Source organism: Somniosus microcephalus, chromosome 3 (genome assembly GCF_052327205.1).
Source record: "Somniosus microcephalus isolate GS21.2 chromosome 3, FLI_Smic_1.0, whole genome shotgun sequence".
Lineage (NCBI taxonomy): Eukaryota > Metazoa > Chordata > Chondrichthyes > Squaliformes > Somniosidae > Somniosus > Somniosus microcephalus.
The window spans coordinates 225,119,514-225,145,941 of NC_140989.1; the positions used below are offsets into that span (position 1 = coordinate 225,119,514).

The 26,428-nt window shown below is 45.0% G+C and overlaps 1 protein-coding gene across 1 annotated transcript in view; it reads right to left on the bottom strand.

The window, feature by feature from the left end:
• Window positions 1–26,428, bottom strand: part of fam20b (FAM20B glycosaminoglycan xylosylkinase) — a 324,352-nt gene that overhangs the window by 106,588 nt on the left and 191,336 nt on the right. Inside the window, exon 4 of the mRNA XM_085982204.1 lies at window positions 10,291–10,377. Coding sequence (XP_085838330.1) covers window positions 10,291–10,377 — 87 coding nt within the window. The remainder of the gene's footprint in view (window positions 1–10,290; window positions 10,378–26,428) is intronic.

Below are 26,428 nucleotides of genomic sequence, written 5' to 3' on the forward strand. Positions count from 1 at the left end.
TCTCCGCCCCTCTTCTTTCTATCTCCACCCTCCAATTCACCTTCTCTCTCTCTCCCCTCTTTTGATCCTCTCTCTCTCCTCCACCTCCTCCTCCTCCCCTGACCTTCTCCGCACGGAGCCGAGGAAAGTGTGGCCCACGGTGCAAGCCACAACTGTAGCACCGTTGGGTACTGTGCATGCGCGGCTCCGGCATACAGCGTGCTTGCGTGGCTCCGGTACACCACGCGCATGCGCAGAAGGCCGCAAAGGTGTTTGTGCAAATATTCAGTGTTCTTAAATAATGGAGTGACATTTGCAATTTTCCAATCCAAAAAGACACAATTCTTGAAACGAGAGAACTTTTGGAAAATTATAACTAATACATCTGCAATTTCCTCACCTATTTCTTTTAATACCAAGGAAGATCATTATGTCATGGAGATCTGTCTATCTAAAGTCCCATTATTTTCTTCATTACTATTTTTTAAACTTGTATTAAATCCATTAATTCCTCCCCTTTATTTATTTTAAGGTTCCCTTTTCTGCTGGTATTTTGTCCTCTCCCTCCACTGTGAAAACAGATACAAAGTAATCATTTAATAAGTCTACTGTTCACTTGTCTATTATCGTCTCACCTGCATCTGTCTTTAGTGGGTCACACCCCTGACCACTCTTCCTCTCAATATTTGAAGAGGGTGGTGTCGGGAGCAGTGAGACCGGAGACCCAGTGAATATTCAAACTCACTTTCGCGGGCTTTCTTTACAAAGGCTGGTGTCGGGAGCGGTGAGACCGGAGACCCAGTGAGTATTTAAACTCACTTTTGCGAGCTTTGTTACCAATCTCGCAAACCGGCGGCGGCGTTCCCGAGCCACGTCACGATTCAAAACGTGACGCAGGCAGGAGGGAGCAGCTAATTGGGTGAGTACGGCCAGGGAGTATTTTATACTACTCTATAGTTTGACAGTTAAGGGTCATAGTTTATAAAGTTTAGAAGGTCTTAATTTTTTTGTGGTTATAGTTTCTAGTGCTAGTAACCAAGGGCCCTTGAGTATAACATTTAATTGTAGTGTAATTGGTGGTATTGATTTGATTAAAGTTAATTTAAATTAATTGAAAGGTAAGTCATGACAGGGCAGCTCGGTGCTGTGGTATGCTCCTCCTGCACTATGTGGGAAATCAGGGACACTTCCTGTGTCTCTGACGACCATGTGTGCGGGAAGTGCAGCCAGCTGCAGCTACTGGCAGACCACATTGCGGCGCTGGAGCTGCGAATGGATACATACTGGAGCATTTGCGATGCTGAGGGCGTCGTGGAAAGCACGTTTAGGGAGTTGGTCACACCACAGGTAAAGGTTACACAGGCAGGAAGGGAATGGGTGACCGCCAGGCAGAGTAGTAGGCACAGGCAGGTAGTGCAGGGGTCCCCTGTGGCCATCCCCCTCTCAAACAGATATACCGCTTTGGATATTGTTCGGGGGGATGGCTTATCGGGGGAAGACAGCAGCAGCCAACTTCCTGGCACCGTGGGTGGTTCTGCTGCACAGGACAGGAGGAAAAAGAGTGGGAGAGCTGTAGTAATAGTGGATTCTATTGTAAGGGGAATAGATAGGCATTTCTGCGGCCGCAAACGAGACTCCAGGATGGTATGTTGCCTCCCTGGTGCAAGGGTCAAGGATGTCTCGGAGCGGCTGCAGAGCATTCTGGAGGGGGAGGGTGAGCAGCCAGTTGTCGTGGTGCATATAGGTACCAACGATATAGGTAAAAACCGGGACGAGGTCCTAAAAGCAGAATATAGGGAGTTAGGAGGTAAATTTAAAAATAGGACCTCAAAGGTAGTAATCTCAGGATTGCTACCAGTGCGACGTGCTAGTCAGAGTAGAAATAGAAGGATATTTCAGATGAATACGTGGCTAGAGGAATGGTGCAAGGGGGAGGGATTCAAATTCCTGATACATTGGAACCGGTTCTGGGGGAGGTGGAACCAGTACAAACTGGACGGTTTGCACCTGGGCAGGACCGGGACCGATGTCCATGGGGGGAGTGTTTGCTAGTGCTGTTGGGGAGGGTTTAAGCTAAAATGGCAGGGGGGGTTGGGAACCTGTGCAGGGAGACAGAGGAATGGGAAACAAGGATAGAAGCAAAAGACAGGAAGGAGAAAAGCAAATGTGGCAGGCAGAGAAGTCAAGGGTTTAAATCAAACATGGCCACAGTAAATAATAGTTCTAAAAGGTCGAAGAGTGTTAAAAAAAACAAGCCTGAAGGCTTTGTGATATAATGCGAGGAGCATTCGTAATAAGGAGGATGAATTAGCTGCGCAAATAGATGTAAATGGATATGATATATGATTGGGATTACGAGAACATGGCTCCAGGGTGACCAAGGCTGGGAACTCAACATCCAGGGGTATTCAATATTCAGGAAAGACAGGCAAAAAGGAAAAGGAGATGGGGTAGCATTGCTGGTTAAAGAGGAGATTAACACAATAGTAAGGAAGGATATTAGCTCTGATGATGTGGAATCTGTATGGGTAGAGCTGAGAAATACCATGGGGCAGAAAACATTAGTGGGAGTTGTATACAGACCCCCAAACAGTAATGCCGAGGTTGGGGATGGCATTAAAACGGGAAATTAGAGACGCATGCAATAAGGGCACAGCAGTTATCATGGGTGACTTTAATCTACATATAGATTGGGCTAACCAAATTAGTAACAATACTGTGGAGGAGGAATTCCTGGAGGGTATACGGGATGGTTTCCTGGACCAATATGTCGAGGAACCAACTAGAGATCAGGCCATCTTAGACTGGGTATTATGTAATGAGAAAGGATTAATTAGCAATCTTGTTGTGCGAGGCCCCTTGGGTCGGAGCGATCATAATATGATAGAATTCTTCATTAAGATGGAGAATGAAGTATTTGACTCAGAGACTAGGGTCCTGAATTTAAATAAAGGAAACTACGATGGTATGAGGTGCGAGTTGGCTAGGATGGATTGGGGAATGTTACTTGAAGGGTTGACGGTGGATAGGCAATGGCAAACATTTAAAGATCGCATGGATGAACTGCAGAATTTGTTCATCCCTGTTTGGCATAAAAATAAAACAAAAAAGGTGACTCAACCGTGGCTAACAAGAGAAATTAGGGATAGCATAAGATCCAAGGAGAGGACATATAAATTGGCCAGAAAAAGCAGCAAACCTGAGGATTGGGAGCAGTTTAGGATTCAGCAAAGGAGGACAAAGGGATTAATTAAGAGGGGGAAAATAGAGTATGAGAGTAAGCTTGCAGGGAACATAAAAACTGACCGTAAAAGCTTCTATAGATATGTGAAGAGAAAAAGATTGGTGAAGTCAAGTGTAGGTCCCTTGCAGTCAGAATCAGGGGAATTTATAATGGGGAACAAAGAAATGGCAGACCAATTAAATACATACTTTGGTTCTGTCTTCACAAAGGAGGACACAAATAACCTCCCAGAGATGTCGGGGGACATAGGGTCTAATGAGAGGGAGGAACTGAATGAAATCAGTATTTGTAGGGAAATGGTGTTAAGGAAATTGACGGGATTGAAGGCCGATAAATCCCCAGGGGCTGATAATCTACATGCTAGGGTACTTAAGGAAGTGGCCCTAGAAATAGTAGATGCATTGCTGGTCATCTTCCAAAATTCTATAGATTCTGGAACAGTTCCCATGGATTGGAGGGTAGCTAATGTTACCCGACTATTCAAAAAAGGTGGTAGAGAGAAAATGGGGAATTATAGACCGGTAAGCCTGATATCAGTAGTGGGGAAAATGCTCGAGTCCATTATAAAAGATGTAATAGCAGAGCACTTGGAAAACAGTGACAGGATCGGACAAAGTCAACATGGATTTACAAAAGGTAAATCGTGCTTGACTAATCTACTGGAATTTTTTGAGGATGTAACTGGTAGAATAGATAAGGGAGAACCAGTGGATGTGGTGTATTTGGACTTGCAGAAGGCTTTCGATAAGGTCCCGCATAAGAGATTAGCGTGTAAAGTTAAAGCACATGGGATTGGGGGCAAGGTACTGACTTGGATAGAGAACTGGCTGGCAGACAGGAAGCAAAGAGTTGGAATAAACGGCTCTTTTTCCGAGTGGCAGGCAGTGACTAGTGGGGTACCGCAGGGATCAGTGCTAGGACCCCAGCTATTCACAATATATATTAACGATCTAGACGAGGGAACTAGATGTAATATCTCCAAATTTGCAGACGACACAAAGCTGGGTGGGCGTGTGTGCTGTGAGGAGGATGCCGAGAAACTCCAGTATGATTTGGACAGGTTGGGTGATTGGGCAGATGTATGGCAGATGCAGTATAATGTGGATAAATGCGAGGTTATCCACTTTGGTGGCAAAAACAGGAAGGCAGATTATTATCTGAACGGCAATAGATTGGGAGAAGGGGAAGTGCAACGAGACCTGGGTGTCCTTGTGCACCAGTCACTGAAGGTAAGCATGCAGGTGCAGCAGGCGGTTAAGAAGACAAATGGTATGTTGGCCTTCGTAGCGAGAGGATTCAAGTACAGGAACAAGGATGTCTTGCTGCAGTTGTACAGGGTCTTGGTGAGACCACACCTTGAGTATTGTGTGCAGTTTTGGTCACCTTATCTGAGGAAGGATGTTCTTGCCATGGAGGGAGTGCAGCAAAGATTCACCAGACTGATACCTGTGATGGCAGGAATGACGTATGAGGAGAGATTGCGTCGATTGGGCTTATACTCGGTAGAGTTTAGAAGAATGAGAGGGGATCTCATTGAAACGTATAAAATTCTAACAGGACTAGACAGACTAGATGCAGGAAGGATGTTCCCGATGGCGGGGGAGTCCAGAACCAGGGGTCACAGTCTAAGGATAAGGGGGTAAGCCATTTAGGACAGAGATGAGGAGGAATTTCTTCACCCAGAGAGTGGTGAACCTGTGGAATTCTCTACCACAGAAGACAGTAGAGGCCAATTCATTAAATATATTCAAGGAGGAGTTAGATATATTTCTTAAGGTTAAAGGGATCAAGGGATATGGAGAGAAGGCAGGGACAGGGCACTGAGTTTGGATGATCAGTCATGATCTCATTAAATGGCGGAGCAGGCTCGAGGGGCCGAATGGCCTACTCCTGCTCCTGTCTTCTATGTTTCTATGTATCTGTGTTTCTATGTATATCTAAAAACTTTGGCTGCTATCTTTGACACTCTTCGCAAATTTATTTCATATTCTCTTTTTGCACTTATTACTTTCTTTGCATACTGCTGTTGCTTTTTATAGCTCTCAGTCTGCTGGATTTCAAACAACAATGTACATTTATATAGTGCCTCATACATAGCAAAATATCCCAAAGTGCTTCACAGGAGCGTTAGCAAAACAAAATTTGACACCAAGCCATATAAGGAGATGTTAGAGCAGATGATCAAAAGCTTGGTCGAAGAGGTAGATTTTAAGGAGCATCTTAAAGGAGGAAAGAGAAGTGGAGAGGTTTAGGGAGCGAATTCTGGAGCTTAAGGCCTAAGCAGCTGAAGGCACGGCCCCCAATGGTGAAGCAATTAAAATCGGGGATGTTTAACAGGCCAGAAATTGCAGACCGCAGGGATCTCGGGGGATTGTAGGGCCGGAGGAGATTAGGGATAGGGAGGGGTGAGGCCATGGAGGGATTTGAAAACAAGGATGAAAACTTTAACATCGAGGTGCTGTTTAGCTGGGAGCCAATGTAGGTCAGCGAGCACAGGAGAGATGGGTGAACGGGACTTGGTGCGGGTTAGGACACAGACGGCAGAGTTTTGGATGCCCTTGAGTTTATGGAGGATAGGACTAGGGAGGCCAGGCAGGAGTGTGTTGGAATAGTCAAGTCTAGAGGTAACAAAGGCCCGGATGAGAGCTTCAGCAGCAGATAAGCTGAGGCAAGGGTGGAGATGGACGATGTTACAGAGGTGGAAATGGGCGGTCTTATTGCTGGCACAGATATGATGTTGGAAGCTCATTGCGATATCAAATATAACACCATGGTTGCAAACAGACAGTTGCCAAGAAGAGAGATGGAATCAGTGGCAAGGGAACGGAGTTTGTGGTGTGGACGGAAGACAATGGCTTCAGTCTTCCCAATATTTAATGGGAGGAAATTTCTGCTCATCCAATGCTGAATGTCGGGACAAGCAGTTTGACAGTATAGAGACAGTGGAGGGGTCGAGAGAGATGGACGAGTGGTAGAGCTGGGTATCGTCAGCATACATGTGAAAACTGACGCTGTGTCGTTGGATGATGTCAGAGGGCAGGATGTAGATGAGAAATAGGAGGGGGCCAAGGATAGATCCTTGGGGGACACCAGAGGTAATGGTGCGGGAGCGGGAAGAGAAGCCTTTGCAGGTGATTCTATGTCTAAGGCTGGATAGATAGGAATGTAACCAGGCGAGTGCAGTGCCACCCAGCTGGATGACGGTGGATGATCTTAGAATAGTTTTAGTGATGGAGAGATTTCCATTTTTCCTTGCAGTTGTGTAAGCTTTTTCTTTCACATTTGTTGACCATGGTTGCTTAACTACACAAGTGAACCCTTTTGCCTTTTTGAGGTATGCATTGGTTTTGTATCTTACCAAATACATCTTTGAACATTTCCCACTGTTTGTCGGTAGGTTTTCCCATTAACAACTCTCTGGATAAACATGGAAATTTAGAAGAAAACAACCCCTTTGTAAATCTATAAGAACATAGAAATTGTTAGATGAGAAAAGACCATGTTCCATCTATTTTGCCTGCTACCATCCTGGTAGTTGCAATACTACAATGTTAACAGAGTTGGTGACTACCCATAGCAATCAATCTCTATCAATTAGATTACAACAGACCCAGAAATAACACAATGAAAACTCCAGTGGTGGAGAGCTTTGGAAACCATAGGTCCAAAGTCACCGTTTTCCTCATGCTACACTTACCACACATCATGTCTCAATTTACTCATATACTGTATTCCAAATGTTATTTTCTGAAAGAAATCTATCTAATTTGAATTAAATCAATATTAACTGCTTTCACCATCTCCCTAACTAGCCTGTTCCACAGATTGACCAGTTGCTCACAAATATTATTTCCACAGATTCGTTTGGAATTTACTCCTCTTCCAGGTCATGCCGTGTCCTCGGATTCTTCTGTTCTGGACAAGATGAAATAGCTCGTCATGGTCTACGTTATTTAATCAATTTAGAATCCTAACAGCAGCAGTTATATCACCTCTCAACCGTCTCTTTTCCAGTGTGAACATGCACAATTTACATAATTGCTCCTCATAATCCAATCCCTCAATCATTCTGGTTGCTCTCTTTCAATAGCTGCTGACATGAATCAGTCATTCATGAAAGAAAGACTTATGAAATAATACTGAGCGGCCTGCGGGTAGCGCTGTCCAGAGAGAGTATAAATACTCGGGCACGGGCCCAGCTTGCGCAGGACATTCTTAACAGAAACTAGTGAAGGACACAACTAGACCTCCATGTTGTAAAACAGTTGATTAAAGCTTTGTTTAACGCTTAGACCAAGTGCCTAGTAGTTTTCTTACGTCAGCTGCAATATCTTTTTTGCACTGTGACAACCAGAACTGCACAGGTCGCACCAATGATTTATAAAGCAGCAGGATCACGTCACTATTTCGGCTCAATATTGACCTTTCAATACATCCAAACATCTGATTTGCTATACTCACTGCCATCGAGCGTACTTCTGTGTTCAGAAATGAACGATGGATTTTTATTAAAGCGAAAGACAATTTAAATGAACAAGTTAAGAGAGTTTCTAATTAAGCAATTTACAGGGCAATGCTATCACAGTACAATTTAGAGTCAATAGAACAACATTTGGAACATCAACATGCTGCACTGCCACGATTGAAAACCTCAATAATCTAATTATTCCCCCATGTAAACAACCAGAGTATTTCAAACTGTACGCTGTTAATGCAGATGTAGTGTGTAATTGTGCATGTTCTATACAGGAACTGGATAGAATGAAAAGTTCTGAATGCATGTCAGACTGCTCTGACATTGAGTGCATACTAAGTGCCTGGTTGCTGATTACACTGCTATATTTTTTCATTTACTAATTTCTAATAGCAAATTTTCAAAAAATATACACATTATCCTGCCAAATATTTTTCATAAACTGAAATGAAATTTATTTCATGCACAGCAAAGTCCTGCCAACAGTTGCTTGCAATGCACAGAACACATCTGACATAATACTGTCAGATTGCTCGTCTGACATCCAATCCTGGATGAGCCAAAAATTCCTCCAGTTAAACCTTGGGAACACCTCAGCCATTGTTTTCAGCCCCACCACAAACTCCGTTCCTTGGCCACCAAGTCCTTCTCCGTTCCCTGGCCACTATGTCAAGTTGAACCAAATGGTTTTCCTCCGCAGTCTCCCTAAACTGAGCTTCCAACTCCATAATCCTCTCCATCATAAAGACCGCTCGCTTCCACCTCTGTAACATTGCCCATCTCTGCTTCTGCTTCAGCCCACCTTCCCTCCTACAGCTAAGATTATTTTAATAAAAAACAGCTTTCAGAATTTTCACCAGTGTATGCGCTTTGGAAATTCCAATGTTCTTGCTAACAACATGTGGAAGGAGCTCACAGACACGTCAGTCATAAAGATTAAGACCATCTGTTCATCTGCCTCTGCCACCCCCCCCAATCCCCTTGCCCACCAAGCCAAACCTCTCCCAAAGCTTCCCTGTGCCCTAGCCCTGAGCCCATGTCTTTCTCTAGTTTCCCCCTTACCTCCTGCTCTTTCTAGGTGAATGAGACTCAGTTGCTGGCTCATTTGACCCCATTCCCACTAAACTACTGGCCATTAATGTACTACTAGTGTGCTCCTCAATATTTATTTAGCATTTAACACAGTTGATCATACTGTTCTTCTCCAAAGTTTCCCTTGATTACCTTAGTGTACAAAAATCTATTGATCTCAGTTTTGAATATACTCTGGGGTAGAGAACTCCAAAGATTCACAACCCTCTGAGTGAAGACATTTCTCATCTCAGTTCTAAAAGGCTGACCACTTATCCTGAGACTATGACTCTCCTGCCAGCATCTATTTTTTTCTTTCCTACCATCTTTCTTTTTTTTGGCGAGTCTTAAGATACTCTCTTGTTTTCTCTTTTTCCAGTTCTAATGAAGGGTCCTCACTCATATTTTCTCTTTTCACATGCTGACTAATTTGTTGCCTATTTTCAGAACAGTGACTGCTGCCAATGAACTGGAAGCTGCGTAGAAGTGTTCTGTGCATAAATCTGTGGTGGTTTAAGTATTAATGTATATAATAATATATCGTAGTATCGCATAAATCTGTGGGGCTCTGGGTTGGTTTAATAATAATGTATAATAATATTGCGGGTTGGTTTAAGTGTTTTGCTGGCACTGATTTTATTTTCCCGACGCGGCTCTGTTCAGTCAGCCTCCCCCTCCACCCCAGCCCGTTTAATTTCCTTTTCATAAATGCCTACCTGTGACCTGTTGTAGTTTTGCTATCGCTGCTGTTTCTGCTTGGTTTCCCCAGTGCCCGTGTGTGTGCTGATGGCCCACCCGCTCCGTTCCTGGTTCAATGGCACTATGTTACTAGTACCAGTTACTCTTGACAGGCAGGTACACGTTCAACTCCTCGCTCTGTTTAGATTTTCCCTCCATTTTACACGAACTCGCCTCCTGTTGGAACTTGTTTTCACCTTTATTTAACTCGTCTTTACTAGTACCCGTTTCCCCCCACCCCCACCCCTCCTTTCTCTTTCTTTGTGATGGTGACAATTTTTTCTTTTCAGTTAGCGAACCAAAGAAACACAGACTGCGCATGCGCAACTACTTCAACTTCGTTGGCAGCAGTCGCTGCCTTTTCAGAATCCTTTTTTTCTTATATGAAAGCAATGTGTCAGAGAGGGGAACAATGCAACTAAATTTAGCATTGAATTCCTGAACAATTAGGGCATTTTCGTGATCTTGTTAACATGACATAACAGAAGCAGCGTGTTTTCCCTTATTAATATTTACCCCACCAATACAGCAGCAACAGCACTGAGCAGCAGGAAATGGTAGTTACAATGTATAATCACATTATTGCAGCATAGGGGATGAGAGCTCGGGCTATGAAAACACGTACAAAGAAGTGCTCACTGGCCTGACTTCAGTCATCTGCTGACTGAGGGAAAAGTGAAGTTAACACATTTTTCAATTTGAATATTGATCTCAGCAAAATGCTAGCACACTTCTCAATTCTTGTATGACCCTTGTCCCCAAAAACATGCTATGTGTACTGTACCGATCCAGGTGAAAAGCAGATACTTCAGCATTGTGTCTGTCATAACCAGCGTATGGCTCCCCTTCCACCACATAACCCCTGCTGTACCTAAAATAAAAGCAAAAGAAATAATTAAACAAGAATTAAACTTCAACAGTCTGTTATATTATGGATGATAGTTATTAGTTGTTTTAAAATGCATCCTGTGGAAAGACATCTTAAAAATGATTCCTCCCGAGAGGATATAATCTCTACTACGTCAGCAAAAATGCAGCCCTCAAGAAAATGTTTTGCTTGTGTGCCATTTCAAAGGGTGGCTGACTGCCAGCATTCTAAAATACAACATTTGTCAATCCTTTACATGCCGAAGAAGAACCCAATGCCAACCCTGAACTGAGTGCCCTGCCTCACTCATTCCTACAGTGGCAAGCATCAGGACAGATACATCCACTCTGCAACGTTCAGTGAGTGAGTTGCAGGAGGGAGTACTTGGTAAATAGTCACATTCTGTACTATAATTTTTTATGGTTCTGCGGATCAATGAGGGGCCACCCTAGAAATGCAGTTGTTAGGAAATCTACTGATCCAGCACAAGGAGCTACTGCACCAACTCCATCCATAAAAAGCAGACAGTTCATTTCCCATGAGACAGAATAAGATAGTTTTGGAGAAATGCATTGGTATTCATGGATCTTGACGTAAGGATCCTGTTTTTTGGTCAGTTTGCTTCAGTGATAGCACTCCCAACCCCGAGTCAGAAAAAATTCCAGAACTTCAGCAAATAAACTTAGGCTTGTAACAGTGTTGTACTGAGGGAGTGCTGAATTATTGGAGGGGACAACATGAGACTGACGAAATTGACCAATGTCCCTTTTGCCTGTTCAGGTGGATGTAAAAAACCCCCAAATATTTACATTTATACAGGGCCTTTAACGTAGAAAAATGTCGCAAGGTGGACCACGGAAGTGTATGCCAAAATGGATGCTGTCAAGGGCGGAAGATTAGGTACAGTGACTAAAAGCTTGTTCCAATAGGTGAGTTTTAAGGAGATCTTAAAGGAGGAGAGGAAGATGCAGAGGCAGAGGGATATGGGAGGGAATTTCAGAGCGTGAGACTGATGCGACTAAAGACCCCTAGATCTATTCGAAGAGAATCAGGGATTTCTCCCACTGTCCTAGCTAATATGCATCTCTCAAGCAACACTGTCAAAACGGATTTTTCATCTCATTCTTATTTAGTGGGTCTTTGCTGTTGCAAATTAATTGCTATGTTTGCTTACAAAATGACAGCAATAACAATGCTGCAAAAAAATCAATGAGTTGTCTGTGAAGCGTTTTGGGATATCCTGAGGACATGAAATGCACTATATAAATGCAAGTTCTTTCTTTCCCTAAACAGCAAACCAGTCAGTGACACTACATCATCTTCTATCGTTTACATTAGATGATATTGCGCTGCGTTATCGTAGTTGTAAGAATCTCCACAGTGAACTGTCGTGTATGAAAGGCAACTTTAATGGACATTTTTAAAACTACAGCATTTCTATCAAGTTAATCTGAATTTATTCCAACATCCTCAAGTTTGTCCATGGCAAGTTTTATAGCTGTTTTTTTCACAACATTACTGCAGTGGTATACTTCAAAATGAGTAACAAATATTTCCTTCAGAGATAACCACTCTCTGTGGACTTTCTATAATACTGAATGGATATGCCTTATATGTACTGCTCAATACAACCAGACTTAGAGACTGTTTTTGTGGTTAATAAAATAAACAAACATCTATCATTAATCAAGAAGGTAATTCCAGGGATCACTACTTTGTACATTAAGTATCTAGCCCTATGTTTCCCTGAATTCCTTTTGATAGATTTCTTTAAAAAACAAACCTTCTGAAAGGCTTTTCATAGAACTCTGTAGATGATCCATATTGTGTGTGATAAGGACAATGACTGTCTAAGGGAATCTTCTGGAGCTTGTCCATGCCCTTGGACTAACACCCATGTGTTTCATTTTATTTCAGGGTGATTATAAGCCATATTCTCTCCAGTCTCCATAATCTCTACTGTGCTTTGCTTGCAGTCATTTGAAATCAAACAGAAGGACATCAAGGTTAACAAAGAGGATGTGCTTCAGGGGATGTCCTTGGCCAATGTCCCCAATGTTAACACAGTGGCTGTGCTCCAAAGATCCCTTTGGCTAATGTCATGGAAGGATATTTACTTGCCCTTTTCATACAAGGACAGATTACCTACAGGATTGTATTGAGAAATACCTCAAAGTACTTTAAAAAAAAAGTATTTCGAGCAAAAGTAAACTTATGGGTAAATAGGACATGTGCAAATAATTCAAATTATTGAACAGCTCTTGTATATAATTGCAACAAAATGGTACAAATACTGCCATACATGATTAGCTTAAAAGCATTAGAAACTTTCCAGTTGAGTGAGGCAAAAAATCTCACTTCTCCCAAACAACACACTTAGCCAAACCCATCTCTCGGTATCTTTCTCCAAGACCCTGTACTCATGTGATTATGCAATTCTAACATGGTAAGTGAAAAAATTGTATATGAAATTTTATGCCAGTTCAAAAGAACAAAAATCATGCTGTTGTGCACAAAGTTTGAAAGCTCTTCAAAGGCGGGGGGGGGGGGGGGGCGGGGAGACGTCAAGTGGTTTTATACATTTGTGAAAGAATGCTGACAAAGAATAGCCACCCAAGCGTCAAAATTGAAAGACAAGAGCTAGCATGGCAATGAGATACAAGCGATTCAACACAAAAAAAACAAATCCATACATCTACAAGCCTGAAATTAAATTTAAAATCACAGTCACAGTCAACTTCCTTTGGTCGACACACACAAATTTTAGATAATGGGCTGGATTTTGCAATAAGAGTAACAGTGAGGCGATAGTGGGGTATAATCGAACAGCAACTTCTGGCGTCCGCACATGCGCAGTTAAACGTGCAAATACGGAAGCTGCTGTCAGAGATAGCCCGCTCCTCCACAGGGTGCGCTGTTGCAGTCCCCGCTGATAGGTTCGGTACTGAAATGAATGCAATGTCGTGAACTTGGAGTACTTGCCCACTGGTTCCCCACTGAGTTTTTAACAGCATGATAAGTGATTATTACTGTGGAACAACATCTCTGGCTCTGAAAATGTCATTTTACAAGTGTGGAGTCTCATTCCCTTAAAAAAAATCTCCAACACAGATTTTCTTCTAAGTAAAATTTTTTTTTTTTTTTTACTTTGTCTTTTATCGTTCTCCCTTAATCCCATCTGTATTTCCCAATCTTTATTTCGCTTTCTGTACATTATTTAAATCTAATTTATATTTCTTGCTCAATACTTCCTGGTTTCGACTCTGCGCGTCTCAGTGAGGATTCTTCTTCAAGAGATTTGCTGTTTCTTGTCCTGCTCATAGACACCACAGATTCCCTGTAGAGGGCGCAACACTGAAACTATTGCCCTGTGACAGATAGGGTTGGATTTTGTCATTGGGGGCAGGCTGGGGGCGTGTCAGGTGGTCGGCGTGTCAGGACCCCGCCTCCTATGTGAGGCGGTACAAAAGTGCGATTTTGCCCTAATTGGGCACTTGATTTCCAGCTTGTGGGAACCCCTGGCCCAATGAGTCTTTTGATACTGAAACTCGCCTCCGATGACGTCATCAATGCAGCTGGATTTAAGGTCTGCAAGCAGCCTTGGTTCTTTTTCAGCCTTTCAACTTTATGACCATACTTCTGAGGGATTCCTACTGCAACTATGCCCAGCACCAGACCAAAGTGTGCACCCAAATTCGATGAGGCTTCCCTCCAAGCTCTGGTGGAGGGAGCAAGAACAAATAAGGAAGTGCTCTTTCCTTCCTCAGGGAGGAAAAAGCTTCAACAGCAGACCAAAGCTGTGTGGCTGCAAGTGGCACAGGAGGTGAATGCAATTTCAATGTGCAGCAGATCCTGGCTGCAGTGCAGAAAGAGGTTTCATGACCTTCTCCGCACAGGAAAAGTGAGTATTCCATCCCCATCACCCTCAATCTGATCCCCATCGCCTCTCCTCACCAGCACTCTGCTTTGTCAACCTCCTCCTCCACATCCCACTTCACCCTTACATCCCTGCACCCTTACCCATTCCCTCTCTCTGTATGTTCACATTCACTTAACTATTCGACTATGCAGCCCTCACACTCCCCATCACTGTGATGCAATGACAACAACTTACAACACACAGGGAGGGCTCTTGGTCTTGGCACCTCACTCCATCTTTGTGTCCTTCTAAGCATCTATGCTATGGATTCTCCACACTCACTCCTTCATTCTCACTTAAGCTCCACTTGTCTCCCTCATTGCAGGAAAAGAGAGCCCACAATAAGAGGGAGAGGACAGGAGGGCCACCCTCAATAGCCCAGCTCATTACTGCGGAGGAGGCAGCCCTGGAGATCGTGGGATTGGAGGAGGATGTGCAAGTGGGGGACGGACAGACGGGCGCATCAGAGCAAGCTGGTGACAGAATAGTTTTTCATCTCTCTCATTGACATTGCATGAGTGACTAATATTGATTCTGATGCTTTAACAGACTGACTTATGATCATCTGCACAATTCAATGTGCATGCAATGTTTGTCTCACATGTTTAACTCTTTCCTTTGTTCCCCCACAGGACCAGCGACAGCCCCCCTCCCCACTGTCCAGGAGGAACAGCCGGAGCCCGCAGGCTCCTGAGGGCGCAGCGTCAGCAGAATTAAGCGCACTCAGCACCAGCACAGACACTCACACCTTGGTGGGACCTTCGGGAGATAGAGTAGAGTTGTCACCTGGTGTATTACAGCTCACAAGTGAGCATCAGCAGATGGTGGAGACAGGGACAGCAGTGGAGAGTCCTCGTCGGAGGGCTCAGGACTCTCCCAGCTCGGCTCCGCTGCATGTCGACCCTGTGCCTCTGGATCCATCCAGAAGGAGAGCGGTGCTGCAACTCCAGGAACAGGTGCAGGAGTCTCTGGCAGGTTTTGTCTCCAGGGTCGCTGCGAGTGTGGAGCGAATGGAAGAGTCCCTCACGAACATGAGTAGTGCCTTTGTGGAGGCATTGGTGCATGAACGCATCACCACGGAAAGGATGGCAACCTCCGTGGAAAGGGTGGCTACGGTAGAGGAGAGGATGGCTACGGCCATGGAGGAGCTAAGTCGCCAGACTGTTGAAAACATGGTCATTGTTCAGAATAGACTGACATCTCTTGAGGAGCGATGGTCAGCTATTGAGCAGAGAAACCAGACCTTCATGGAAGTCCTCTGGAGTAGGACTTCCAGTGCAGAAACGGGTCCTCCTGGCCCCCCTGAAGTGCAGCAAGGTGCTGTCAAGCCACTTTCTAGCTCTGAAGTGGGGCTGACCCATGAGAGGAATGTTGGTGGCAGAGAACAAGGAAGTGGGGGCTCCTCTCCAAGCGCTCACACGACCATGCCACTGCAGAGCCCTCGGTCAGAGCCCCACCAGAGTCCTCACCCAACTGAGATCAGCGTCTCAGCCCCTGCACAGCCGCAGGAGCTGCAGACTGTTGCCGAGCCGTCACAGGCTCGCAATCCCAGAGGACGCCCGCCAAAGGTGTCGAGGCAGGAGCAGCAAGAAAGTGAGCAAGGGGCCTCCACATCTGCTGAAGCCACAAGGGAAGCACCATGTAGGAGCACGCGTAAGAGGAAGATAAAGCACAAGTAGTCACAAGGGTAGTCACTTGGGTGTTCTATTATGTTTATTTTTGAAAAGCCATCCATGATTTGATGTGATAAAGAAACTTGATGGCAAACTGTTGAAGTTGTGGCCTGTGTCATTTTGCAAATGGGACTTCCACATTGAGGGCTTAGGGCGACTTGCAATTGTCAGTATGGTGGTCAGAGTGATAGGAATCTGCAGGTTCTTGGCCATTGTCGATGCTCTGCTAAGAAGGTGCGAGGCAAAAGTGTTTGACTGAGCAGGCTAAACAAATCTGGCCAAGATGAGTGTGTCCCTTGCATCCCAGGCAGCAATGTGCCCGTGTGCTGCTGCTGCTGGTTGATGCACCTTCGCAAGCTGTTCGTTGTCGATCTCCTCCTCCTCATCTGAGGAGGCTATGCGATGAGCCACTTGTACCTCAGCCAGCTGCAAGCCACGATGCTGTGCCATGTTGTGAAGTGCACAGCAGACCACGACGATTCTGGAAACCCTGGCTGCTGAGTACTCCAGGGCTCCAGCTGATCTATCAAGGCATCTGAATCGCATCTTCAGCAAGCCGATGGTTTGCTCGATTATGGATCTGGTGGAAATGTGGCTGGAGTTGTAGTGCTCCTCAGCTTCGTTGGATGGCCTCCTCAACGGCGTCATTAACCACGTCTTCAGGGGATAGCCCTCGTCTCCAAGTAGCCATCCGAAAAGTTGGTCTGGCGGACTGAAGAGCGGAGGCACACTAGACTGCCGCAGGGTGAAGGAGTCATGGCAACTGCCAGGGTACTTGGCGCAAACATGCAAAATTTCATTCTTGTGGTCACACACCAGCTGCATGTTGAGGGAGTGGAAGCCCTTGCGGTTGACAAAAATACCTGGATTGTGATGGGGCGCCTTAAGGGCCACATGTGTGCAGTCAACAACGCCCTGCACCCTTAGAAAGCCTGCCAGATTAGCAAATCCAACCGCACGCGCGGTTACACTTGCTTCATCCTTGGAGAAGTTGATGTAATTGTGCGTGATGGCAAAGAGGGCACCGGTTACCTGCGTGATGCAAGTGTGTGTGGCTGCCTGAGAGACGCCACTGATGTCTGTTGTTGATCCCTGGAATGAACCTGAAGCAAAAAAGTTGAGTGCGGTGGTGACTTTGACGGCCACTGGTAAGGGTTGTCCACCCGCTCCTCTGGGCTCCAGGTCTTGCTGCAGCATTGCACAGATGTCACCGACTACCTCTCGCCAAAGTCTGAGCCTCCTTTGGCACTGCTGCTCAGTCATGTTGAGGTAGCTCATCCTCTGTCTGTAAACCCTGTTTTGGGGGTATCTCCTGCGGCGACGTGCTTCCATGCGCTGGCGCCTTCTGGCCTGTGCAGCTTCAGGTGGGTGAGCAGCAGCTTGGCGCTCCTGTTGTTGCTGCTGCTGTTGGTGCTGCTGTTGTTCAGGGTTCTGCTGCTGCCACGGCTGGTCTTCGTCCGAATCTGATGTCCAGGAGGAAAGGAAATAAATGGTTCCCATGCTTCAGGTATATGCCTCAGTTGAGGACGCGCTCAGTCAAGGTGGGGAGAGGGGTTTCCCAGGAGGTCACACTGGAGATGGGTCTCAGGCTCCAAACTTCCACAACAATGAGTAGGCCGCAAAAAGTTTTCCCAGACCTGAGACAACAAAGTCCTGCCACCTGCAAATGATGATTGCTGAAAACTCCTTTTTAATGGTGGAGCTGCAACTGTTAGTAAGCCTTTCACTTGTGAGCCAGCCAGGATTAACTGGCGTGTTCCAGAGGAGACGTGCAGGACGGGGGAAATGTGTTAAATTCAGAAAGGCCTTTCAAAATGGGATTATAGAGGCACATAACTGGTTAAGGGCCTGAAGGGCCTATCCCGCCTCTTGAAGGGTCTGAAACTCCGATTCTGAGAAAATTGCTCAGAGGCGAGAACGGATCCGCCCACCATTTTTTGCGATTTTAACACCTCACACGCCTCCAATCCTGCCTCCTCGGGCCTGGAAAATCGAGCCCTTAGTCTCTGCTCAAAAGCCCGGGAAAACTCCGTGGGCAGCTGTCAGTGAGGTGAATGGCGAGCGCTGTTCCTTCGTCCTTGACCGCAAACTCTGGGCCGATACATGCAGTGGACTATGCAGTACATAAGCTTGTTCTCTATTGGTGTCAAGTGATACTAATTATGAGTTTTGAATCCAAACTAAATAATTATGGGAATCTTTGAACTTAGACTATGGATCCATAAGGTGGAAATACAGGTTGATCAGTTCACCAGCATAGTGGGTGAAAATGATTGCTTCCCATAATTTGAGAAAAATTACACCAAATATTAAAGCACAGCAGAAAATACCTTTACATGTTCAAAGTGAAAAGCTTCTTTGGTTGTCTGGGTCAAACAGGGAGGCAGTTAAGTTGTCTCAGAAAGAATGAAAGGCAGTGAAAACATTGGACTAATATGGACCCATGACAAGATTAACAAATTAGCAGATACTACCTTCTTGGTCAGCAGTTTTAATTGGATATGCATGTACTTTACATTCTGTGTTGTCTTATACAGAAAATAAAGCAGAATCACCAAAAACAAACGCACAATGAATGAACTGCTCCAACACTTTTCTCAACACCCTAACTGCCTCCATGCTTTCAGACTTCTTGTCCAATATCAAATCCCAGATGAGTCACAACTTCTTTCAGCTCAACTGGGAAGGCTGAACGCCCCCATCACAAACTCTGCCCCCTTTGCAACTGATTCCATCCTCCCTCTGCAGCCATTTTCGGACACTGAATCAAAACCATTCACAGCCTACTTGACCCTGAGCTAAGCTTTAAACCCCACATACTATCCACCACCAAGACCATTTACTTCAACAACTGTAGCTCTGCCCACCTCTACTACTCTCCACCGTCAATAATCTACAACTTGCTCAAAGCTCTGTTGTATATATCCTGCATTAAATCCATCTCACCCATCATCCTCACTGATTTATGGCGGCTTCCTGTTTCCCCAGCGTGTTAAATTCAAAATCTTTGTCCTCGACAAACCTTCCCATGGCCTTGATCTCTAATCTCATCTAACTCTAAATCCCCTCATTTCTCAGACTCCATGTGTGAGTGTAGCCTCCTCCCTGCACTCTACTATTGATGGCGGAGCTTTCAGCTGCCTTGGTACTTAAATCTTTTTAACTCCCTCCTCTAAACCTCACAACCTCAACACTTTTAACTGAACTTTTGATCACCCCTTCTAATCTCTTCCTTCCTGGCTCACCATTGTTTTTTTCCCCTTGCGTCTAGTTGTGAAATGCCTTGGGATTTTCCTTACACTAAAGATGCTATATAAAGGCAAGTTGTTGAAGTTTATCAGCAAACCATCCTTATGGAGAAGCATTTATGCTTTTAATTCCAGCTGTAAATGAATAACACAACTTCAAAATGTATTAGGGAATAAATGACCTCCAAATACAAGTATTAGAGATGTACAGAAAAGCAAATGTGTGGACACGCTAGGAACGAAAGCATCCATACTTTGAAATTAGAGAAAGCACTTTAACGAGTCGAAGGAGTAATACTGCAACCCTGGAAAATCTAGTTATTTTAATCTGCGCATGAAATGTGATGTATTTTGAAATTAATTTGAATATATTTTGTGAAATGCATTTCATACAATGGAAACTTGATAAACTATAATACTGTGTAAGGTACCAATCATCATGTAAAATATCTTAACTGATGATCTTTTTAATGGAAACTAGAACCCTATAATTATGCCTCAGCAAACTAACGTACAAACACAATGAGTTGATTTGAAATTACTTTCCCTTATTTTAGCAGAGTCATCAACCCACTAAAATAAATGCATCAAGCATTCATATCCAAGTATCCCATGGCATAATTTCAAGCTTTAGGATTTATTTCATAAATTCATTCTATGACGTAATAACTTTGCTTGCTGAATTTTAAATTCTCACACAACCAGGCTAAAGTTCCATTGATAGTATTATCACTGAACAGTAAGAAGACATTGACTGGTAAAACGGAACTACACAGTGCTTACTTGTGATAAATTTGGCCCTGGGTCTAACTTTATCCAGCAGCTGCAGACATAGTACTCCACTCCTCAAGCATATTTTGTGCTGAAAGGTACTCTCTCTCATCATTTCATTGAAGAAAAAGCACAACAGGTTTCCTCATCAATGAACCCATTTGTTTTGGCTCTGGAACCCCTATCTGTAAATCAATAGACAAACCTTTTCCTTAAAGTTATTAATACTTGCTTTTAGATAATGGGTTTAAACATCTCTAAGTGCTTCACATGATGTTATTTTTGAATTGCAGTGATTTAGGGAGACACGCACTGCAACCACTCTGCGTCTGCAACCTCCCACCAACACGAATGAGATGAATGACTGGTTAATCTATTGGAGGTATTAGTCAATTTGCCAGGACTCTGGGAAAATTCTTCGTTCTTCTCCAAATAGTGCATTGGGATCCTTAATGTCCACCTGAAGCATTGGAACAGTTAGACATGACCGTTGTTTGATTTCTCATCTTTAGGACAACAGTTTTGAGGGCGTAGAAAATTATTAAACTGTTCCCTTTTATAGACAAGTAAACATAGAGTGACAGTCATACTCCAAACTCACTTAACTTCATACCCCTCCTCGTGAATAAGAAAAATAACAAACCAAGACACATTAGCAAGCTAACTTAATTTTTCCTAGTCAGCCTTCTGTTTCTGACCAGCTCCAAGCTTATGAGCAAAAATTCTCTCACAAGGGCAGATCCTTTCTCAGACCTAACTGCATTGACAAGATAGTCCATTCTTGTTTTCTTTTGTCCTCTGTGTCCACAGGAAGTTAGGGGGTTCATCTTCAAACTCTTCCCTTGTCCAGAAGTTGGTCAGTAGGGCTGTCAATTAAACCTCTCAAGAGTCCACTGCTGACAGATAACTCCTACTGAGCTCACAGCTAAAGCAGAATTTTCAACATACGATGCGCGAATGAATGCTGGAATCATCTGAATGCAATAACAGCTTTGATAAAGATAATTGATATCGATGACTGGTCCCATTCTTTCCATTTTGTCTGTCTTTTTGAAATGTCAAGTGCCCTGGAATATTTAGTTCACGGTGTGGAGATGCCGGTGTTGGACTGGGGTGGACAAATGTAAGAAGTCACACAACACCAGGTTATAGTCCAACAGTTTTATTTGCAATCACAAGCTTTCGGAGCGCTGCTCCTTCATCAGGTGAAGTGGAGAGATGCATAAAGACACAGCTTATATAGTCAGAGAATAATGCCAGATGATTACAGGTAATCTTTCTAACTGCCATTTATCACACCTCGGCAGAGAGATAATCACAGCACTCAAAGGTGTGAATGGTGTCCAAACAGGTTAGTCAGGAAAACATTACACCAAAGAACAATGAGGCGGGGTCACAAGGGGTCAAATGTTGCAGATGCTGGGGTCTGTATGAAAAACAAAAAACAGACAAAAAAACATTTTTTTTGCTGGAAATCACAGCAAGTCCGGCCGCATCTGTGTAGAGAACAAGCCAACGACGACTCGAGTCTGGGTGACCCTACGTCAGGTGGGGTTACATGTAGCGTGACATGAACCCAAGATCCCGGTTGAGGCCGTCCTCATGAGTGCGGAACTTGGCTATCAGTTTCTGCTCGACGATTTTGCGTTGTCGTGTGTCTTGAAGGCCGACTTGGAGAATGCTTACCCGAAGATTGGAGGCTGAATGTCCTTGACTGCTGAAGTGTTCCCCAACTGGGAGGGAACACTCCTGCCTGGAGATTGTTGCGTGGTGTCCGTTCATCCGTTGTCGCAGTGTCTGCATGGTCTCGCCGATGTACCATGCTCCGGGGCATCCTTTCCTGCAACGTATGAGGTAGACAACGTTGGCCGAGTCACATGAGTACGTACCATGTACCTGATGTGTGGTGTCCTCACGTGTGATGATGGTATCTGTGTTGATGATCTGACATGTCTTGCAGAGGTTGCTGTGGCAGGGTTGTGTGGTGTCGTGGTCGCTGTTCTCCTGAAAGCTGGGTAATTTGCTGCGAACGATGGTCTGTTTGAGGTTAGGCGGCTGTTTGAAGGCGAGTAGTGGAGGCGTGGGGATGGCCTTAGCGAGGTGTTTGTCGTCATCGATGACATGTTGAAGGCTGCGAAGAACATGGCGTAGTTCCTCCGCTCCGGGGTAGTACTGGACGACGAAGGGTACTCTGCTGGTTGTGTCCCGTGTTTGTCTTCTGAGGATGTCTATGCGATTTTTCGCTGTGGCCCGTCGGAACTCTCGATCGACGAGTCGAGCGTCATACCCCGTTCTTACGAGGGCGTCTTTCAGCGTCTGTAGGTGTCCATCGCTTCCTCCTCGTCTGAGCAGATCCTGTGTATTCGCAGGGCTTGTCCATAGGGGATGGCTTCTTTAACGTGGTTAGGGTGGAAGCTGGAGCAGTGGAGCATCGTGAGGTTGTCCGTGGGCTTGCGGTAGAGTGAAGTGCTGAGGTGTCCGTCTTTGATGGAGATTCGTGTATCCAAGAATGAAACTGATTCTGAGTAGTAGTCCATGGTGAGTTTGATGGTGGGATGGAACTTGTTGATGTTATCGTGTAGTATTTTCAGTGATTCTTCGCCGTGGGTCCATAGGAAGAAAATGTCGGCGATGTATCTGGTGTATAGCATTGGTTGGAGGTCCTGTGCAGCGAAGAAGTCTTGCTCAAACTTGTGCATGAAGATGTTGGCGTATTGGGGTATGAATTTGGTCCCCATGGCTGTTCCGTGTGTTTAAGTAAAGAACTGGTTGTCGAAGGTGAAGAAATTGTGGTCAAGGATGAAGCGGATGAGTTGTAGGATGGCGTCTGGAGATTGGCTGTTGTTGGTGTTGAGTACCGAGGCTGTCGCAGCGATGCCGTCATCGTGGGGGATACTGGTGTAGAGTGCCGAGACGTCCATCGTGGCGAGGAGTGTTCCTGGTTCAACTGGCCCGTGGGTGCTGAGTTTCTGTAAGAAGTCTGTAGTGTCGCGACAGAAGCTGGGGGTTCCCTGTACGATGGGTTTCAGGATGCCCTCGACGTATCCAGAGAAGTTCTCACACAGGGTTCCGTTGCCTGATACGATAGGACATCTGGGTGTGTTGGCTTTGTGTATCTTTGGGAGGCAGTAGAAGTCTCCCAAGCGGGGAGTACGTGGGATGAGAGCATGTAGGATGCTTTGAAGGTCTGGATTGAAGGTCTTGATCAGTCTGTTGAGTTGGCGGGTGTGTTCTTTGGTCGGATCTGCGGGTAACTGTCTGTAGTGTTCCTGGTTGTCCAGTTGTCGGTATGCTTCTTTGCAATAGTCCGTTCTGTTCTGTTTGACGATGGCTCCTCCTTTGTCTGCTGGTTTGATGACGATGTTGCGGTTGGTCTTGAGAGCGTGGATGGCGTTGCATTGTGCTCGGGTGACATTCTGGACTGTCTTGTGAGTGCGGCTGATGAATCAGCTTTCAGGAGAACAGCGACCACGACACTACACAACCCTGCCACGGCAACCTCTGCAAGACATGCCAGATCATCAACACAGATACCATCATCACACGTGAGGACACCACCCATCAGGTACATGGTACGTACTCATGTGACTCGGCCAACGTTGTCTACCTCATACGTTGCAGGAAAGGATGCCCCGGAGCATGGTACATCGGCGAGACCATGCAGACACTGCGACAACGGATGAACGGACACCGCGCAACAATCGCCAGGCAGGAGTGTTCCCTCCCAGTTGGGGAACACTTCAGCAGTCAAGGACATTCAGCCTCCGATCTTCGGGTAAGCATTCTCCAAGGCGGCCTTCGAGACACACGACAACGCAAAATCGTCGAGCAGAAACTGATAGCCAAGTTCCGCACTCATGAGGACGGCCTCAACCGGGATCTTGGGTTCATGTCACGCTACATGTAACCCCACCTGACGTAGGGTCACCCAGACTCGAGTCATCGTTGGCTTGTTCTCTACACAGATGCGGCCGGACCTGCTGTGATTTCCAGCAAAAAAAACATTTTTTGTCAGTTTTTTGTTTTTCATACAGACCCCAGCATCTGCAACATTTGACCCCTTGTGACCCCACCTCATTGTTATTTGATGTAATGATTTCCTGACTAACCTGTTTGGACACCATTCACACCTTTGTGTGCTGTGATTATCTCTCTGCCAAGGTGTGATAAATGGCAGTTAGAAAGATTACCTGTAATCATCTGGCATTATTCTCTGACTATATAAGCTGTGTCTTTATGCATCTCTCCACTTCACCTGACGAAGGAGCAGCGCTCCGAAAGCTTGTGATTTCAAATAAAACTGTTGGACTATAACCCGGCGTTGTGTGACTTCTTATCTTCAGTTCACAACCAAGGTCACCATGCAGCCACGTCTCTGTAATGGCTATGAGATCGAAACCATTTATCACTATTTGTACCATTACTTGTCCATCTTGTTACGAATGCATCGTGCATTCAGATAAAGAGCCTTTAATTTTAACCTTTTACTATTTTCCCCTGATTTGACCTTATTCACTGATGCACTATTGTCGTTAGATTCTCTGTCCCTTCCTGTCACTCTGCTTATCTTTACCCAAATCACTACACTGCTCTATGGCCTTGACTTTTCTCTTTAGATTTATAAATTTCCCCTCACCTAAACCCCACTCCCCCCACCCTTTTCAATTCAAAGCCCTATGTATAGCCCGAGTTATTCGCTTCACCAAGACACTGGTCCCAGCCTGGTTTAAGTGGAGCCCATCCCAACGGAACAGCTCCCTCTTTTTCCCAGTATTGGTGCCAGCGCCCCATGAATCGAAACCCTTTCCTCCCACATCACTCTTTGAGCCACGCATTCAACTCACTGATCTGTTTGACCCTATGCCAATTTGCGTGTGGCTCAGGCAGTAATCCAGAGATTATTACCTTTGAGGTTCTGCTTATTAATTTGGTCCTTAGCTCCTCAAACTCCCTCAGCAGATCTTCATTCCTAGTTCTACCTATGTCGTTGATTCCTCCGAGAACCACAGCAGCTGGATCCTCCCCCTCCCACTCCAAGTTCTTCTCTAGCTCTGAGGAGATGTCCTTAAACCCGGCACCAGACAGGCAACACAATCTTTGGGACTCCCAGTCGCGACTGCAGAGAACAGTCTATATCCCTGTGACAATACTGTCCCTAACCACTACCACAACCATATTACTTTTTGCTCCCCCCACTTGAATGGCCTCCTGTACCACGGTGCAGTGGTCAGTTTGCTCTTCGACCCTGCAGTTTTTTCCCTCATCTACACAGGCAGCAAGAACCTTGTACCTGTTGAATAAGGGCAAAGGCCGAGGCTCCTCCAGCACTGCACCTGGTGTCCCCTTACCTGCCTGTCTCCCAGTCACAGCCTCCTGTCCATAACCACTAACCAGACCTGTACCACTACCTAACCCAAGGGGTGTGACTGCCTCCTGGATCAAAGTGTCTAGGTAACTCTCCCCGTCCCTGATGTCCTGCAATGTCTGCACCTCGGACCCCAGCTCAACAACTTTGAGATGAAGTTCCTAAAGATGCACTTACTGCAGATGTGGTTGTCTGGGATCGCGATGCTCTCCACAAACTCCCACAGGCTGCAGTTGCAGCACAAGGAATGCACTGCCATCTTTATCTAACCATGTTTTATTTATTTAATTAATGAATTAAAGTTTATATATTTAATTAACTTAGCTTAGATTTTTTAGTTTTTTAACTAATTACTTGATTAGTTTAAGTTGTAGGTAGATTAAATTAAATATTTACTTGTAACTTACCCCCGTCACCCAATCTTGTGCTGTGACATCACTTTGTGATTTTCCTCTCCCTGCGCTCTTGGCCGCACCCTTTTCTTAGATCTTAGATCTATTTGTTAACCTAAAGGATACTATGCTCTTAATACTTAGATAAATGATAAATTAAACACTTAGCTCTGATTCCTTGGCTCCCACCATTCCTCACTCTACTGACTATGACGTCACTTTTTAAGTTTTTCCTTCCATTTCTCTGGTATTGGCTGCTGCTCTCTGCCGCCGCTCCTTTTAAATCCCTGCTACTCAGGGTTCCTGCCCTTTTTAATCAGCATCACCAGTCACTGATCTCTCCTCCCCTACAATCCAGAGCAACGTTCCCTCTAAGTCTGCTGGTCCCGTGCACCGGCTTTTCCAATGTTAAATTTCCCACTTGCACGAAACTGTGTATGGGCCGCGCACACAAAAACAACTAGGCAGAACATTGATCCAGAGTACATCCTTTTCTGCCCAATATTTAGTTAAATGATAACGAGACCCAGAGATTGTAACAGAGAACCTTTGCTCTGTTTACTGGCTACTGAAATATGACAAAGACTGCCATGTGGACTGTCTTCTCATTAGGGAAGACACTCATTGCTTATGAAAAATAAGAAAGAAAGAGAGAAAGAAAGAAAGCAGAGACTTGCATTTATATA